Source organism: Lactuca saligna, chromosome 6 (assembly GCF_052625555.1).
Source record: "Lactuca saligna cultivar CGN05327 chromosome 6, ASM5262555v1, whole genome shotgun sequence".
Lineage (NCBI taxonomy): Eukaryota > Viridiplantae > Streptophyta > Magnoliopsida > Asterales > Asteraceae > Lactuca > Lactuca saligna.
The window spans coordinates 5,521,781-5,542,187 of NC_136422.1; the positions used below are offsets into that span (position 1 = coordinate 5,521,781).

The 20,407-nt window shown below is 33.2% G+C and overlaps 1 protein-coding gene across 1 annotated transcript; it reads right to left on the bottom strand.

Annotated features, from left to right (window-relative positions):
• Positions 1-964: 964 nt before the first annotated feature.
• LOC145001924 (putative polygalacturonase) lies at positions 965-3,209 on the bottom strand. The gene is made up of 5 exons (XM_078961252.1): positions 3,056-3,209; positions 2,561-2,926; positions 2,336-2,456; positions 2,001-2,246; positions 965-1,889 (listed from the first exon to the last, which is right to left on the bottom strand). Exons 1-5 carry the CDS (start codon positions 3,086-3,088, stop codon positions 1,189-1,191), a joined length of 1,467 nt encoding a protein of 488 aa, XP_078817378.1. The 5' UTR covers positions 3,089-3,209; the 3' UTR covers positions 965-1,188.
• Positions 3,210-20,407: the final 17,198 nt, after the last annotated feature.

Consider the following 20,407-nt stretch of genomic DNA (forward strand, 5'->3'; position numbering starts at 1 on the left):
TAGTAAGAATTTAGTCTTAAAAAAAATAAACACATGAAGAATAAACGTGTTTTTTTTTTCATAATTTTGTGTTGTATCTAGTATATGTGTTTTAGTGACCGTATTCTATTATCCTGTATTGTATTTCAATTTTTCTAGTAGTGAAAAAAAAAAAAAATAAATAAATAAAAAATAAAAAGTTGTACGTTTAAAAAAAATCACCAAAGATGTATTTATAGAAAAAACATTAAATCACATCTTAATATATAAATTGGAGTGATTTCTTTTGGTTTTGAAATTCCTAATAAGATACTTTCTGGTCTCCGGTTCTCGGTTTCCATTTTTAATGATCCAGACTCTCATATTTCGTGATTTCAGTCTTTCAAATATGTATCGTCCTTTTAACTTGTCCAATAACTTTTTTTATTTTATATTTCATTTTTTGCGTTATCATTTTTTTGAAAAAAAAAATACATCATATCATTCTGATATTGAAAGGTTCTCTACCTTCACCTTCCTACGTAGCGGCGTTCTCCCAAACCAATCAACTTGTCGACTCTTGGTCATCATAACCCCGCATTTTTACCTGTTCAAGTTTTTGCGATAGCTTTGGCCTTTGAAATCTACTCTTTTAACAGTTGGAGTTGTTTTGTTTGTTGGGAACAAATGTTAGGATGCAATCGGTGGAAGTAATATGTGTCTTAAGATGAAATGTGTGGAAAATGAAATGCTTGAACGATAACATGCATTATATGGGCTTTTACTGGGCCTTTTGGGCTTGCATTATAGTCAAATAAAATACATCATCCACATTCCACGTGCCACAGCAGCAACAGCCTTGTACTTTTGGGCTTTTTACTGGGCTTTTTAGTTATTCTAAAGAATCCTAAGTGTCTAAATAAGAATAAGTAAATATTAGTAAAAAACATTATATTATACTTCTGAATAAAGTAATAAGCACCACGCGAAATTCACATGATATAAAAAAAAAAATCATTATATTATATTATGCGTACTATAAAGTCGTCCTATAAAGATCTAAACCATAGGCAAACGTGTAATGATCATTTAAGCATGATTCAATGATCTTCATCCCAATGTACAATCCCTTATGGATAGAGTACAACTTCTAATGAACAAACACAACACCTTCAATTTTCAATACACTATGAACTTCATTATAATAGGAGTACGAAAAAAGTGTCCATTTCACATGTAATTTGCTCTATAAAAACACGAATGAAGTTTAACAAATTCAATCGGCAACTTTTCTTGAGGGAAATCACACACTTTTTCCCCTTGAACCGGCAACGCTCCACAAGGCTGAGGTGTCACACCGCTCGATATCCCCTCGACATTCGTGCAGTTCCAAATATATTTCTTGGGAACATTCGCCATTCCGATTGTCACATTCGATATACAAATACCAGTAAAGGGATCACCAGTGATCCCTTCTAACCTACCAGCCATGGTGACATTTTCAGCCACCATGTCCCGGTAGTTTATATTCTGGATAATTGGTATTGCATATCGGTCCCACTTGTCATCGGGATGGGACCCATAGTTACCAGTCATCCAGAATACCCATTTCATTGTTTTCATGGTGAATCTCCTTACATATATGTCTTTTACGTATGCGCCTCTACCGACAGCTGTCTTGATCCGGACGCCTGATTCTGAATCAATCGCCAAGATGTCTTCGGCTCTGACATCTTGGATTCCTCCTGACATCTCACTACCCAACGCAATGACCGCGCTGGTTGGTGAGATGCATGTGAGCCGTCGGATCACGAGTTGACGGGTCGGCATCGCAAATGCAATTCCGTACTGATCCCAACCGCTTTTCACGGCTATACAATCGTCTCCGGAAACTATGTAGCAGTCCTCGATTCGTGTGTTTATGCAAGAATCTGAAAGAGGTTTATTGAAAAAACTAAAGTCAAACATGTTATGTATTTAGTCTTTGGAATGGAATCAGACATCGGAACGGAATCAGTCACCGGAATGGAATTGGTGATTACCTGGGTTGATTCCGTCGGTATTGGGGGATCTAGTTGGTGCAAGAATCGTAATTCCTTGAATGATGATGTTGCTGCTGTAAATCGGATGAACATTCCAAGAGGGAGAATTGATCAAAGTAAGATTTGATATTTGAATGTTTTTTGAGAACATGAGTTCGATTAGGTAGGGGCGAGTTATTTTCAGCTGGCCTTTGCGAAATTTATCCCACCATGATTGTCCTTGACCATCAATCGTCCCATTGTTTCCTTCAAGATGAAACTCAAATTGTTAATCACTCTGAAGATTAATTAAACACAGTTTTGATATAGTTATAATGAGATTGATGATAATATACCAGTGATTATAACATCGGTGAGATTAGTGCCGAAGATCAGACTAATGTATCTTCCGCCGTCGGCATCACGTCCTCGACCATACGACGGCAAGGGTTCAATCACTGGCCACTCGTTCTCGTCCTACAATTGAAGAAATCAGTAACGAATTCTTGCAAGATTGAATTGAGAAATGGTTAATGATTTAATTGACGTAATTATGAAGAAGAATATGAAGATTGTGAAACCTGAGTAGCGAGAAGAACGGCATTTCGATGAAGAAAGAGAGTGAAATGACTGGTGAGATTGAAACTTCCGGTCAGATATTTTCCGGGAGGAACATAAAGGAGTGAACCACCGCCGTGGGATCCGTATTGAGCGAGATGATCAATGGCTGTCTGAAACGCTTTCGTGTTTGAGGTTTTACCATCACCAACACCTCCGAAATCAGTCAATGAAGCAGTATGAGCTCTGCAACGTACGCCAGAGTATGGAATATAGCCTCTCATATGATGGTGATGATGACGATTTTTTAGACGATGTTGATAATTCCTTCCATAAACACTTTTGGCACTGAAGAATGCCAAAACCAGAATCAAAACTACGTTCACTGCCTGCAAATTCATCAAAAAACTATTCAAAACGATGCTATGAATTTGGGATTTTTCAAAAGAAATCCCTAATGATTCGAGAAAAAAAAAGACATTCAAGAAGCGTTAGAAAATAAGGAATGTAGTACATACATGTAGTTTTCTAGGGTTCTTGAGCGACTCCATTGGAAGCAAATCTTGTATGATTTCTTGTTCCGAAAGCTAAATTTTGGGTTGAAGTGGAGTGGGGTGTGGGGGTGTATTATTATATAGTGATGGAGTGATGGTGATATGCCATGTTTGAAGTAACTACTTTTTCTGTTGCTTTGGTGCCTTGAAGATTGAGTGTAGAAAATTGGAACTTGGAGTAACTGAAAAGTAGAGATCATAAAAATACAAGAAAGTCAAAAACAACCCTTGAAGTTTTGGAAATGAATTATGAACAATTATAGTTTTTTGACTGAAATTTCAAGAATTTTTTCGTGTTGCTTTTACTTTGAAGCTTTAGCTTCGATTTGATAAACTTATAATACTCTTCATTGCTTTAACACATATGTTTTATATAGATACTATTTTGTTTTTTAGATATAACAAGTGGATAGATATTGAAATCAATGAGTTATATGATATCATATAGATGAATTTATTTTTAAATTATTAAAAGTTCTAATAAATTGGAAAGGTTCGATATTAAGATAATAGGAAGGATTCGAAATGCATGATAACTAAAAACTAGCCACCTAAAGTTTTCACCTAACTATAAGAATCTTCAAATTAATAAAAAGATTAATGTTAAGCCGACTCCAAGCAAAGTCTATATAAAAAAAAATGAAAAAAAAAAAAGAAACAAGGCATTTGCCTGTTCTAAAAAGAACATAATTTTTGATCCCATAGGAATTACGGGCATGTGATATAAGACCGTAAAGTTTAGCACTGGTATAGAAAATATTTGTTAATACGGTTAAAATGTTTAATTGATGGAGTATTAAATCAACCGTAACAAAAAAATATCGCATTAAAATATACCACTATTTAATGGTACGGTTCTAAAACCACGTCAAAAAATAACCAAAACCGCACCAAAAAATAGCTAGCTAAAACCGCATTAATTAAGTGGTTCGCGATTGATGCACACTATGCTACTTATAAAGCTTCATTTTCTTGTATTAAGGTATTTTTCGATGAATGTTTTTCAATCAATGGTTCAATCGTAATATCTTAATATGGTTTTTGAACTTTCTACTTATGATTCCTTCAAATTCGTTTTCCTCGAGTGCATGTCCATTAGAGGTTTCACTTGTTCCTTCTTTGAATTTTAGTTTCTCCAAAAAGAGTGGTTTCAATCTCTGTAATTTCTTTTTCTCTACCAATTAAAAATCTGTTATTGGGAAATCACATTTCATCGACGTTGTTTTCAATTTCTTTTTCGACAACATCTTAAAACTCACTCTGCAAAAACTAGCTTCATACACACCGATCGAAAGTCACTAAAGCAACTTCATAAGTTTTTGGATCCTTTCTCTAAGATATACCACAGAAGAAGAAGCATCTGCAAAGATTCAGAACAAGAAAACATCATTAATAATTCATATAGGACATCCATTTACAATTAATAAGAGAAAATTTTAGTTACAAATGCCATTAATGAAAAGAAGATAAATAACGAACATACCTCACTTGTGTTTTCAAGCATGGAATCGACATATCTATAAATATGAGAGGGTTGCATCTTAAAAGTTTTATAAAAGAGTGAAGATTGAATGAAAATTTTGAAAAAACATAAAAATTTTGAACAAAATTTGGAGGGATCTCTTACAAAATGAAAATTTTGAATAAAATTTTTAGAGGAAATCTTAATGGTGCAGTTCAATGTTTTTTTGTGCGAATTATTTTTTGGTGTGGTTCGATATTTTTTAGTGTGAATTAATTTTTTGTGAGGTTGTAATTGTTTTTTGGTGCGATTTTGGGAAACCGCATCAGAAAATGATTTAATGGTGCGATTTTAGTAAACCGCACTAACAAAGCTATTTTATAGTGTGGTTCTCTTATTTTTTTGATGTTGTAGATATTTAATAAGTCGGTTTATAGAAGGGACCACATCAAAAAAAAAAAGATTTCCACTCTATTAAATGAGTTGTGTACTAGTGTGGGCAGGTGAGAGCTTCTAACAAGTTGTCAAATTCTACCATTAAGACCTCCAATTTAAGATTTTTTTGACAATTTCAGTCTTTATCCTCAATTTACTTGATTCTATTTTAATGACAAAATATTTATTTTCATTAATTTATGAAATTCATCTTTATTTAATAGCTTAATTCTAATATTTTAATATCAATTTCAAAATTTTCAAATCCGGTCATACCTATCAAAGTTAACATCCCCTACATACGATGTTATATAAACCTTTATAAGTATCTAGAATATAAATAAAAAGCTTCTACTCTCTCTTATGCATCATAAGCTTTATAAAGCAAACTCAAACCACATCATTTTATCCAAACAAAAAATATGAGGAAATGATACAAATGTCTTACGAACTTTTTAGAGTTAGTTAATTTAGTCCCTAAACTATATATATATATATATATATATATATATATATATATATATATATATATATATATATATATATATATATATATATATATGTGGATTTCTGAGGAAACGAACTTGTAAGTAACCTGTTTATTTAGTGCATTAGACTTGTTTTAACCGGTTTGCTTGTCATATCATCCAATTCAACATTCAAACTTAGGCCTTATTTTTCGTTGTTTGACTACTTCGAAAGTCATCATATGTTTCAATTCAACTGCACACCTTCAAATCATTCTTGAACATGCAACAAAATGAAACACAACAACTTCGAAACTCATTTCAAATTCTTCATACAAATTCATAATCATTTAACCAGTTTCAAGATCCATTTATTTTGGCTTTTGGTGCAATCCCATCTGCAGAAGTTGTTTCAAATAGAAAGATCTCTTACCACCGTATTCGACACCATCGACACCACCAAATACAATTTGATCAAAACCCGTGAAAACTTATGACTAAAATGAGTGATAAATAATAAATGGGGCTCCAGATAGAACTCACTATAGATTGAAGTCATCACAAGCTCTTCTTCTGAAAATTGATCAATGCATTTCAAACACACACACATATATATAAATTAAATTGAACCCTATAGTTCAAACACACAAAAAATTAACTACCAGTCAAGAGCACATCTTAAGAACACCCTTTAACACTTATTCCTATTGGTTATGAGCATATGTTAGCACTGAATTGGGTTACTTAGGATCTAGCCTAGCAAAAATAAGAAAGGGGAAAGAAATTACAATCATCAAAGTCAGGTAATTAAGAATGGTGAAAGTGGGTATTGCAACTTGTTCTACCTTAGAGCATCTCCAATGGACCTCTATTTTGTGTTATATAGGTTAAAATTGCTCTAATCAACCGCTAAAAGTGGCCTTCATTTTTGTGGGAAGAAATATGGCCTCTATATATAAAGGCCACTATTCATAACACCAAATCACTTGTTCCTTTAACATGGTTATTTTAATTGCTTTTTAGTTTTTATAATTATTGTTTTATATTTTATAATATTAAAATATGTTTTAGTGTAATTTTTTAGCATGTGGTTGAAGTTAAAATGAATTTTGGTGTTAGTTTTACACAAAAATAGTCTAATTTTTAGTGGTAAGGTTAGAGTTGGTCTTATAGCGATATTAGGGCGTTAGTTGTTGGTGTCATCGAGAAAAGCATCTAGAGACTTCAGAAATCTTGAGATCGTGAGAGATTAATGTTGTTGATGGGGATGATGATTCCAAAACATAGCAAGGAATACTTCTATCTAAACTTTGATTTTTGGAAATCTTGAAGCTCAATTTCTAGGTTACCATCACCTTCATCATGAAGAAAACCCAGAAAGCGAAAACCTAAATTTTGGGGGTGAATGAAGGTAATAAACAGAAGAGTGAACATGCTTAAGGAGGGAGCAGATCAACATAGTAATTACCAAAGAGGATGAATGAAGGGATGTTTGTAGGCAAAAAAGTGGTGGCACCGATAGCTGGATAGGGTTTCCCTATAGTTGAAGTAGTAAGCAAGAAGATGATGATATGTTTAATTAAAGACATGCAGCAAAATAAACGACTTGGAAAAAAATATGACCCACTTACCAGTTCAAAACTTTAAAAAGGACGTAATTGGCCCAACAAAAACAATTATGTTTCCTTATAAAGCCACAAAAATAATTTATGGATTAAATGGACCAATCCTAGAAAGTCTGTAGGACATTTGTGTCATTTCCCCTTTATAATATTTAAGGGACCATTCAAGATTACTTATTTAAGTTGTTTATTAATCAGCTTATACCAGTTTTACAATGATACTAAACAAAGTTTAGTGTTTGTTAGGTAAAAATTATAACAACTTATTAGCTTATGTAGTTTTTAATAAGTTGGTCTTCTTACTCATTTGAAACTCTTTATTATAGTGGAAACCTAATTTCTTATCTATCCTTATCTTTAAGCTAGCACCATCTTTAATGGTAAACATATGTTATGACTCAAATTTATTGTAACCTCATCATTTTAATAACTATAATCCTTAATTAAATGATTTCTTTAGTTGTTAATTTTTTTCCAATAGACTTTATTATCAATTTGATTAATTTATCTGTATATATCTGAAATGTTCTATAAAACCTACTTAATTAATTAGTAGTTTTTAAACACACATTATAAATACTATTACTAAGCATTAATATTTAAATAATTAAAAAGCATTACAATACATTGTTTCAAAGGAAGATATTACAATATAATTGTAACACCTGTCTCCCACAAATGTACAAATGAATGACATAAAGGAGTTAAAGGCATGGTTTTTGAGGAAAACCATATGCCATGAGGCCCACGACATGACGCATTGAGTGTTACGATGTGGAATGCAAGATGAAGAACGCGTTTCTCGGATGGACACCACAACGTGACATGAAGGGTGTCACGACATGGCGACTGTTTCGGACCAAGCCCATAATTTTAGAGTTTCCTTTGCATTTTAGCCTCTAACCTCATAATTAGGACATCATTTTCAGCCTCCATCACCCCAAGAAGCTTGAATCAAACCCTAATACCCACTCCTCCATATTTGAGCTTATTTTTGGTGATTTGGTGCATTTTGAAGGAAGAAGAAGATGATTGTGGTGAAGACAACCTCTTGGCAAGCTTAGATGTTTCATTTGAGCAACTTATGGACCTTTGCGAGTTTCTTTTTTCTGATCTGGTTGGTTAGCCTCTTCTAGATCTAGGTTTGGATGCTTTTTCTTCATGTTCACGATGTTGGAGTGGATAGATTCAATAAAGTTTACAACTTTATTGGCCATTGAGGTCCCTATATGGTTAGGTGTTCTAGATCTGAATAGTTGTTTAGCCTTGAATTCATGCATGGGAGTTTTGACGCCATTTCTTCCATTTTTTGACCTAGGTGTGTGTTTGTGTGTGTGAGAGAGAGAGAGAGAGAGAGAGAGAGATGCATTGCACATGAAATTCAATAAAGTTTGGATTTTTATGAGCCTTTGGAGTCCATAAAAACTTTCTGGAAAGTTAAAGTCAAAGGCTTAATGGATTAAGGACTCAATCTATTAAGTTGTTCATAGCCAGTAGCCACAACGTAGCATGAATCCATGACATGGAAATGAGGGGATCATCGATTCTTTTGTCTAGAGTTTGCCAAAATATGGGGATCGAATTATTCGCGGTTGATTTGTTGGATAAAATTGAATTTGTTAGCCACGACGTGGCCATGGGTTAGCCACGACGTGGAGGTTAGCTCATGAGGATTTTGACGGTTGACTCTGACTTTGAATTTGATCTTTGACTTTTCTTTTTGGTTGATTGTTGGTCAATTGGCTAGTTTTAGAAGGTGGACTAGGGGCTTACTTTGTGTGGTTTATTACGAGGTGTATAACACCAATTCATTAGCTTTGAGAGCTATTAGCTATTGACTACGTCTGTAAGGTGAGTCTTCTCACTATACTATATATGATGTTAGTCATCTTTGTGATACTTGCATGGAAGACCAGGGTGTGGCGTTTGGCATATGTATGTAAGACCAGGATTTGGCTCCTGGTAATTGTATGAAAGACCATGATCTGGCCCTTGACAATTGTATGTACGACCAAGATTTGGCCCTTAGCATTTGTATGTAGGATGCTAGTTGTCTTTGTGATACTTGCATAAAAGACTAAGATGTGACCCCTAACACTTGTTTGTAAGATCGGGATTTGGTCATCGACATTACAAGGAAATGCCATGATTTGGCCCATGGCAGGAAGTGATTGTAAGATCATGACTTAGCCCACAACATGCACTATCTTATGTATGATATGTGGTATTTTAAGGAACACATTAAGTTTTGTGCTTACAGTTTATGTTTAAAATGTTTTCAGATACTTTCAGTTCTAAAGGAAATGTCTCAGCTTGACTGCACAACATTCAATGATGACTTTTTCCATAGTGATTATTATTGGTTTACTATGATGTTTGAGAGATACATTTTATTATGAATGGTTTTGGAACAAATGTTTGTATGAATTTGATAGTTTAAAACGAAAATTTTTATTAGTATTTTTGGAACGTTACAATTGTTATAAAAATAAAAATAAAAAACATTAAAAATATTATATAATAGTTGTAAAATGTATATTATATAAAAAAATGTTACAAAATATTTAATATGAATAAGTAATGAATAAAGAAATAATAATATTTAAAATTAAAATATAGTTAATGAAGTAAAGTGAAATATGATTAAAAGATGATGTTAGATACACAAACCCTACGAACATATTGATCGCTCAAAATATTAAAGCATTGAAAACATTAAGGCAGAAAATGTCTTGATTTAGGTTGAGTTTGATTTCAACTAATTTATTAGTTAGGTTGAATATTTCAACCTGACTTATTAGTTTTAGATCGAGTTGATGGATGGAATCGATTTTTGCCGGCTCTACAAAATATAATATTAAATATTAAATGTTCGATAAGATAAAGCAATATTAATAACAAAAAGAAGTCACATAGAAAATACTCCTTATCATCATCGATGAATTTATTTATTTTTTTCACAATTTTCTTGCTTCACGAAAACCAAAGACAGCGCTTCCTTCCATCATCAATCGAACAAAACACAAGTTCCACCTTCATTCTCCATTATTATTATTTTTTTCAATATTATCCTTTCTAATTCTTGTTTATTTGTAAAGTTATTGATTCTTGGTTATTTGGTAACTTATAGAAATAATAATAAGAGAAGCAATGATAGAGTGGTCCACCAATTGATTTACAACAACTTGGGCAATATCCATTAAATTTTTGTTGGCAAAATTTCTTCCTGTATATCAGTATATGTGTGGGCAAGCGAGGGAACCACAACAGTGATTGTTTATGTCAATTAAACTCTAATTGATATGGGTATTACAGGCAAACACTTCTTATCCAGTTATGTCTATATATACCTTCTTCCACTGTGTATAATTTTCCAAAGTTCTGATAAGTATTTGTTCTTCCACCATTGATGATATTATAGCATTTGAATCATTTATTGTTTTATATTGTGCATTTGTGTGCATGGTTTGAACAGAAAAAAATCAGTTTGACAATTTGAGAGTTTCACCATAGATATTTTTTCAGTTTTGGGTAGTTTGATTTGTGATGGAAAAGTATGTGTAAATCTCAAAAACTTTGTTAAGGTTGTATATGTTCTCTATATGTTATCTTATAAAAATAATCACGGAGTTGCAAAATATATTTTATGAACTTCCTTGATATTATTTTTCTATAAATGATATTATTATACATAATAAAAAAATGTCATCAATAATATGTAAAATGTCATTTTTGGTTATTTCAAATGCATAAACTGAATTTACCAAATAAATTAATCCAAACACTTTTTAAAAATTCATTTATTTGGTAGTACATAAATTAATAAACACATTTGTATTTATTTAAAAAAACTATTTTAAATAAACCAACCCAAACACAACATAAATAAGTGCTACATGTATAAAATAAAAGTGCTAGACAAAGCTAGCAAAAACCAATTACAAACTTCAACCCATAATTAGGTTTTTTAACCAAAAAATCTCAACTAAAAATTATATTACTATTTCTATACACAGTCCAATCATATCAAACATCACATTCTTTGTAATGTTTTTATCACCAAAAAAGATATTATTACGACATCTGCAAATTACCAATAATAACATCATAATGATAGAATCCAAAATGAGCTTTTTGGAAGCCAAAATATTGCATGTATCCACCCATCCAAAAATACCCTCCACAGTCGAAAACAAAGGAATGTACAAATCAGCCCACACCTCAATCTTAATTAGACCACAAAACGATCGCAACCTCACACCCAATAAACGTATAACTGTTTGTTTCCGGGAATTGCATACAACTTAGACATAAAAAACGAGTTCAAGTCAAAACCTCTATGAGTCAAGTTTGAGCAATTTAGAAGTCTATCTAACCGAAGCCTCCAACATAAAATATCAACTTTTATACACCTATTCTAACGATTAGAAATATTATAATGTAACAAAGTGACATCATTAATATACTTCCATGTTGCACCAACTACGAAAAATAGATTATTCCCTAAGTTTCGATTCCAACTATCATTTCATTTTAATATTGACTGAATTGAGCAGCTGTGTAAGCTCCTGAAATTGACTTAACTCAACCCCTCTCGTGATCTGATGTCGCTAGTTCTAGCTCCACATCGTACTAGTCTATCTATCTTTCACCAAATAATCCCTATTTTTCCAAAAAGAAAAAGTCTACGGAATCTAGTGAAACAATCATTAATGAAGTGTCCGGGATTGTAGATGCTTATGGTCACCGTGGCCTCGACTGCTTGGTTGCTTGTGTCTAGTTGTTTGACTTAGGTCTTGTGTTTTGAACATCGTAACTTTTATATACGATCTCGGAATTTAACGGTATTTATATCCACATATTCGTATTTGAGTCTACTACGACTTCGTTTAGATTAGCCGTTAAAAAGTAATATATTTTTTCTTATGAGATTTATATCCACGCGATCTTTATGAGTGTATATATGGATGTTTTTTATAAAATCACAAGTAAAATATATTACTTCATAACGCTAATAATTGGAGTAATCTAAAGTAATATATTTTTACGTATGATCTTTATATTTACGCGTTATTAATGATTCATTGGACTGCTAATAAAAAAAATGTTCATACATATATTCATAAATAACACATGGATATAAAGATCTAAGTAAAAAATATATTACTTTTTAAAAAGAGTAATCTAAAAAATTGTATTAGACTCACATATGAACGCGTAGATATAAAAATCATTAAAATCCAAGATTATATGAAGAAGTTATTACGTTCAGAATACAAGATCTAAGCAAACAAGCAGTCGAGACTGCGGTGATCATAAGTATCAATAGTCCCGAACATCTCATTAATGATTGTGTTGTAAAGATAATAAACGGTAGTTAGGTTCAAATATAAAATAAGTATAATTGTATTATCAGATCCATGTTATTAAGATCTTCAGTTGTAATTGTTGTATTATATAATGAAAGGAAAACCACCAGAGGTATTTTACGCCTAATTTACTTTTCTCACTTGGTATCAGAGGCTAATCCGTCTGATCTCTCTGCGCAGAAAAACCCAACCTCAATCTCCGACTCTTTTGGTTCCCTTCCAAAGGAGCATCTCTTAAATTTCTCTAGTCCCTTCAATTTCTCCAATTCTCATTATGTCTGCACCCGTGAAGTCATCAACCATCGCTACCGCCATATCCTGTAAGTTGACTCGTACCAACTTCTTGCTGTGGAAAGCCCAGGTGACTCCTATCCTGCGAGGATTGCAATTGTTTGGTCACCTTGATGGCACTACACCAGCACCCCCATGAACAGTGGCCATCGGATCCAGTAGCATCGAAAAAGAGGCAGAACTCGCAAAGGAATCACCTAACCCTGATTATCAGACATGGGTTATTCAGGACCAGGCTGTAATTGGATGTCTTTTGTCCTCTGTGACCGAGGAAGTTCTTCCTCAGCTTATTAGATGTATCAACACTGCTCAAGAATTGTGGATAGCACTCCACACTATGTTTTCTCTGCCTAGCATCGTGGAAATTCGATTCAGATTCGCACTCAGCTATCAACAACAAAAAAGGGAGATATGACTGATGCTGATTACTATCAGAAGATGACCGGATTTGCTAATACAATGGCAAATATCGGTCAGCCAATGAATGATGAAGAAATAATTGGGTATATCATGGCAGGGCTCGGACCAGGACATGGTGATTTGTTTACCGCCATTACTGTTTGGAGCAATGAACGAAAGGTAACCCTTCCTGAGTTTTATTCCTACTTAATAGCACATGAAGCTCAAGCAGCTACCATAGGAAACACAGTTGGGGGTCACGCTGTCAGGTCTGCGGTATACCAGGTCACACGGCTCTCATTTGTAGAAACCGATTTAATCATGCCTATCAGCCTGAAGACTATCACAATGCGAACAGTGTGACAACAGGAAGACACTATCAGGATCCAAACTGGTTTGTAGATTGTGGAGCTACTAATCATTTAACCAGTGAACTTGATCGCCTCTCTGTTCATGAACGTTATCAAGGGAAAGATCAAGTACAAGTGGCAAATGGTGCAGGTTTGTCTATTTCCCATATTGGTCATTCAATAATTCCCGGTTCAAATAGACCTCTTAACCTCAAAAATATTTTGCATGTCCCTCATATTAACAAGCATCTCTTGTCTGCTCACAGACTTGTTTCTGATAATCATGTGTTTGTTGAGCTTTACCCTAATGCTTTCTTTGTTAAGGACATAGCCACGAAGAAAATTCTTCTACAAGGTAGAAGTAAAGGAGGTCTCTATCCCATTCTGTTCAATCGCACAAGAAGTCTTCCGCAGCGTCATGGTTTGTCAAGTGTCAAAGTCTGTCCTCCTCAATGGCATCAACGCCTCGGTCCCCCACTTCAATGGTTGCCAAGACAATTTTAAATTTTAATAAATTAGGTCGTTATTTTCATAATGAGTCAGTTGTTTGTGATGCGTGTCAACTTGCTAAGAGTCATCAACTTCCTTATAGTAAATCAGTTTGTGTTTCTACTTTTCCTCTTGAACTTGTACATACTGATGTTTGGGGACCTGCTCAGGTGTCCAGTGGAGGTTTTAAATATTATGTTAGTTTTTTGGATGATTATAGTAGATACACTTGGATTTACCTTATCAAACACAAGTTTGATGCTGAGTAAGTATTCTATAATTTCCAAAACCATGTTGAACGTCTCTTGAACACAAAAATTCACAGTGTTCAATCAGATTGGGGTGGTGAGTATCACACACTCCACCGTTATTTTCAGAAAATAGGTATAGCTCATCGGGTCTCGTGTCCTCATACATCTCCACAAAATGGAGTCGTCGAACGCAAACATCGCCATATAGTCAAAACAGGCTTAGCTCTCTTAGCACATTCATCTCTCCCTCTTCGTTTTTGCGATGAAGCTTTCTTGACAGCATGTTATCTAATAAATAGAATGCCTAGTCAAACCATAAATAATGTCACACCTATTGCACGTTTGTTAAACATTAATCCTAATTATTCTTTCCTCCGTGTATTTGGTTGTGCGTGTTGGCCAGGTTTAAGAAAGTACAATACCCGTAAACTCAGCTTTCAGTCTACTATGTGTGTTTTCCTAGGGTACAACTCTATTCATACAGGCTATAAATGTTTGGATAGGACCATCGGTAAAATTTATATGTCATGTGATGTGGTTTTTGATGAGCATCGTTTTCCTTTTGCACTCGGTCAAAATTCTATTGTCTCGTCTCAAGAGTCTAATCTTGTTTTCTTTCCTCAAACAGAACCGGCCATTATTAATGATCATATGCGGAATTATGACTTATCTCTTTTATTAGCTAATGATTCTGATGCAGTTACAGTGTCATCACCTCTAGTCAATGCATCATCAGCTCCAGCCAAAGATTTATTGCCAAATGTTCCACCGGAGCAGCTTATACTCACAGACATATCGGTCTCGACTTCCTCTCCATCCTCTTTTGTCCGGTCATCAGCAGTTCAATCACCAGCAGTGTCATCAACTCCTCCTTCTTCTCCTTCAGATCATGCGACATCTCCACAACCAGAAGTTCAGTCACCTGTTGATGTCATATCCCCGCTTCCAATGGCAGATCTTGATGATTCTCTTGTTGGTGCTCGAACTCCAGGACAAGCTACTAAGACGTTTCCAAGAAAATTTACCGGTGGCACTGTACGATATGATCCTATCAAACGAGCTTTTGCAGTTACTACTCTACTTCTTTTCGTGTGGCTATGGCAGATCCTACTTGGTTAACAGCCATGCAGTCTGAGTTTGATGCGTTACAGAAAAATAAAACATGGTCTCTTGTTCCAAGACCTAATAATGTCAATATTGTTGGGTGCAAATGGGTATTTAAACTAAAACAAAATCAGTATAAAGCATGTTTGGTTGCGCGAGGTTTCACACAACAATATGGCATTGATTATCAGGACACGTTTAGTCCCGTTGTTAAACCTTCCACAATTCGTATGGGTCTCTCTTTGGGTGTCTCGCGTGGTTGGCATTTATGGCAAATAGATGTCAATAATGCCTTTCTTCATGGTTTTCTAGAGGAGGAGGTGTATATGCAGCAACCGCCTGGTTTTGAGGATTCTTCTAATCCTCATTATGTCTGTAAACTTCATAAGGCGCTTTATGGGCTTAAACAATCGCCAAGAGCTTGGTTCTCTCGACTCCGTGACAAGTTGCTTCATCTTGGTTTTCATTCCTCTAAAGCCGACATGTCTCTTTTTATTTTGGTTAACGATGTTGTTTCTATCTATATGTTGGTATATGTTGACGACATTATCATTGTTGGTTCCTCCCAAACGGCTATTGAACAATTGATTTGTGCCTTGTCAACAACTTTTCCTATCAAAGACCTTGGGCGGCTAAATTATTTCCTAGGAATTTAGGTCCTTCACAATTCAGGGGGAATCACTTTGCTACAACACCAATACGCTTCTGATTTGCTTCGCCGTGTTAATATGGAGAATTGTAAAGGTATCTCAACTCCAATGCTAGTCACTGATAAGCTGGCCCTAAACTCTGGAAAACCGTTAAATGAAGAAGATACCTTCAAATATAGAAGTATGGTGGGTGGTTTGCAATATCTCACTCTAACAAGGCCAGATATTTCGTTTCCTGTTAATAAGGTGTGTTAATATCTTTCTAAGCCTACAGATGTTCACTGGGAAATTGTCAAACGAATATTGTGATATGTTAAACACACGATGTCTACAGGACTTCAAATAAGAAGGTCAAGCTCCACATTATTGAGTGTCTTTACTGATGCAAATTGGGCAGGGTGCTTAGACTATAGAAGATCCATCAGAGGTTTTGCAATATTTTTAGGCCCTAATCTGATTTCATGGAGCTCGCGGAAGCAACCCACTGCGTCATAATCAAGTACTGAGGCAGAATACAAGGCTTTGGCGAATGGAACTGTTGTAGCGACCTGGTTACAGTATTTGATTAAAGAACTAAGAGTATGTCTGACACGTGCACCTGCTCTTTGGTGTGACAACTTGGGAGCTACTTATTTGGCAGCCAATCTAGTGTTTCATGCTCGAACTAAACATATAGAAGTGGATTTTCACTTTGTTAGAGAGAAGGTAGCGATGGGGGCATTAAATGTTAGATTTGTATTTTCAAATTATCAAGTTGCAGATGGACTCACAAAGCCTACAACACGAAGTATGCTGGAGAAATTGCGTTACAATCTCAACCTAGTAACGGTCAAGATTAAGGGGGAATGTAAAGATAATAAATGGTAGTTAGGTTCAAATATAAGATAAGTATAATTGTATTATCAGATCCGTGATATTAGGATCTTCAGTTGTAATTGTTGTATTATATAATAAAAGGAAAACCCCCAGGGGTATTTTACGCTTAATTTATTTTTCTCACTTGTCTCGCATAGGATGTTTTAAGCAAAACCTGAAAAATCGGTCATAAATATTGAATGTGTACAGAAAACCACAAAGACTTATTTTTTAACAAAAAATAATATAAGGATTAAATATGTACAAAGTGAGGAACACATTACCCTATTGAGTCACTTTTTTCGGCTTACCTGGAGTAGTCAGTTATAAGGATTGAATGTGTACAGTTTAAACAATTTTAAGGGATAAAGACAAACAAAAAGCTCAATGACCAAATATTTAAAAATCAATATATATATATATATATATATATATATATATATATATATATATATATATATATATATATATATATTACATTTTTAAATCATTATCACTTTATAAAAGATATGCATGGAAATTAAAATCTTTATTGTCAAGTTTGAGTAATTGGGAACAGATAAAGATCCTGTTTGACAGATATCTTTGCAGGTCCAAACAAATCTTTTTGGTTGAATTGGTCGGAAAGACTATTTGATTTACACAAAAAAAATGAGTATTTTCCGTAACATATGTCTTTCCCAGAAAGCCCCAAAACCATATATATTTCTAACTGAATGGGATGGAAAGACAGTTGTGCCCCAAACTTCGCTTCTTTTTTTTTTCTTTTCTTCGTCACTCTTCATCAGACATCATCTCCTCTTCACCAAGCTCCCTACTTCATCATCGGCGAGCCTCCCCCTAAACCTTCATCTATTTCATCTTATTTTATTTCTTATGATTTCTAAGCATAAGATTTAGGAGAACCATTTCATTTATAAAGATTCAATCAGAAATTCTTATTTTATCATATATTTTGTGTAATTTTGAGTTTGTATGATAATTTGTATTTGTATTTTTAAATGATTATTGTATAATTTTGATTTTGTATGACAATTTATATGTTTTTATAATTATTCAACAATTTTATCCATCATGGTATAGAACAACACGGTAATTTGATCATTTTTAATTGTTCAACATAATCAATCAGATGTACAATTAAATAACATGATTTTTTTCCCGGTCAATAAACTTTTTCAAATAATATTTCTAAACAACAACTATCAAAGAGATCTTAACATATTGGTAATTTGTGATAGAAAGACTTCTCGAATCTTAGGCACAAAAATAATTTTTGATTTAAAATCATTAAACAATTTAGGTTCCCTAAGACTACTCCCATTGGTGACTAAAAGACTGATTAGTTCTCCATTATAATTAAAAAGAATTTGAAAAACCACAAAAACTCATCAACCCGTTTGGTTCACCAAACATGTAGTTGGCATTTCTCTCTCTGTCACTTATCTATTTTTTAGTTTTTCTTTTAATTTAGTTTTTTAATATATTTATTTTATCAATAATTAAAGCATATATTTGTAAAATAAAAAAATAAAATATACAAAAATATGTAGAAAACAATTATCTACAAAATGATATCACTATTGATATATTTTTTTGATAATATTTTATATCTTTTTTATATAAAATGTTAGATTATGTTTGGTTGGATAAAGTTGCTAAGAGCAGACGGTATGGGCTCGTTGTGCTGAGATGGCACCCTCAACGGCGTCGTGACGGGGGAGAACCCCCCCCCCCCCCCCCCCCTTCCTCTTGTTGCATCTTGTTGTCTCCGTGACAAGAAGAAACAAGTTCTTCTATTGGCTGTCAAATTATCTCTCTCTATCTCTCTCCTCTTAACATGGTGTTATAACACTATGAACACTACTCCCTCTTCTTGTTGCTTCTTGTTATAACACCACCACAACGAATCCATACCTAATGGTCTAATGGGTGTAAAAGTTTAAGGTTAGTTGGTTATATAGGTGGAAGAGAGAAAATTTAATATTTTAATATTATTGTATTTGGTTTCTATTCAAATATTAGTATTTATTGTATATTGCTTTCGGTCTCTATTCAGAAGGGTAAATTGCAACTAGTTATATAATAATTTTATATATATTTCAAAAGTTCTAATTATTTTCGCCAAAACTAATACTCAAGTAACAACTAATAGTTCTACTTTCAACTAATTTTACCAAAAATCTCATAAACCCCAACATTATGTTACACATCACCACCGCAACTACTATTGTATAAAATGATTAAAATCTCTATTTTAATATAACTATTTATCAAAAAAAATTGTTTATAATTTATATAAATCCACTTTAAGAAAAAAAAACGTTGTTCCAAACTAGTGGATTAGATTTACAAACTGGTAAATTACAAATTATCTTCCAACGAGACAATAAATCTTGAAAACATACATTTTGGGCTCTTTAAGATTTTTAACTAATTCAATAGCTTTATTAACATTTATGTTGATATTCATATGTACTTTCTATACATACTTTTATATATTAAACACCCCATGCATACATAAAATATGGTATGCTAAATTTAGTAATATACAGTAAATCCATTAACACAATTAATAAACAGACACGTGAAGTTAATCCATATGCGATGTAAAAGCAAAGTATTAAGTAGGAAAATATTTAATTGTACTTACTTTTTACTCATAGCTCCTTTTCGATGTCATTTTCTTCGAATCCCAATCACCCACATTCTCTTGTCTCCCATGCTTTTGGGATGAGCAGATAGCAAGTAACATATATATATATATATATATATATATATATATATATATATATATATATATATATATATATATATATATATATATATATATATATATATATATATATTATGTGTGGATAATAATTTAAAAGTATCATATATTTTTTATTTTTATATATTTGGTCATTGAATTTTTTCATTAATATCTATCCATTCAATTTGTTTAACTGTACATATTTTGTCCTTATGACCGACTACTTCAGATAAACTGGAAAAAAATTACTTAAGGGTAATATATTTATCACTTTCTACACATTTAGCCTTTAATATTTTTTTTGCATATTTAGTCATTAATATTTTTTTGTTGTAAAATAAGTCATTGTTGTTTTTGTACGCATTCAATAGTTATGATTGTTTTTTTTAAGGTTTTTCTCACAACATCTTACGCGGTAGAATCATTAATAAGGTGTTCAGGGTTGTTCATGGTTATGATTATCACGGTCTCGAGTGCTTGGTTGCTTAGTTCTTGTAATTTGACTATAGTCTTGTGAACATCATAACTTCATCGTACAATCATAAATTTTAACGATCTTTATGTTCACATGTATTTGAGTCTACTATAATTTTCGTTTAGATTACTCCTGTTAAAAAGTAATATATTTTTACTTAGGATCTTTATATCCATGCGTTCTTTGTGAATGTATGTAGAGTAAATTACACAAATGGTCCTGTGGTTTGGGGTAATTTGTACGTTTGGTTCTTATTTTTATTAATTCGGATGGTCCCTATAATATATTTTTGTTGCGCGTTGGTTCCCTATTAGAGTTAAAAAGAATATTATACCCTTACAA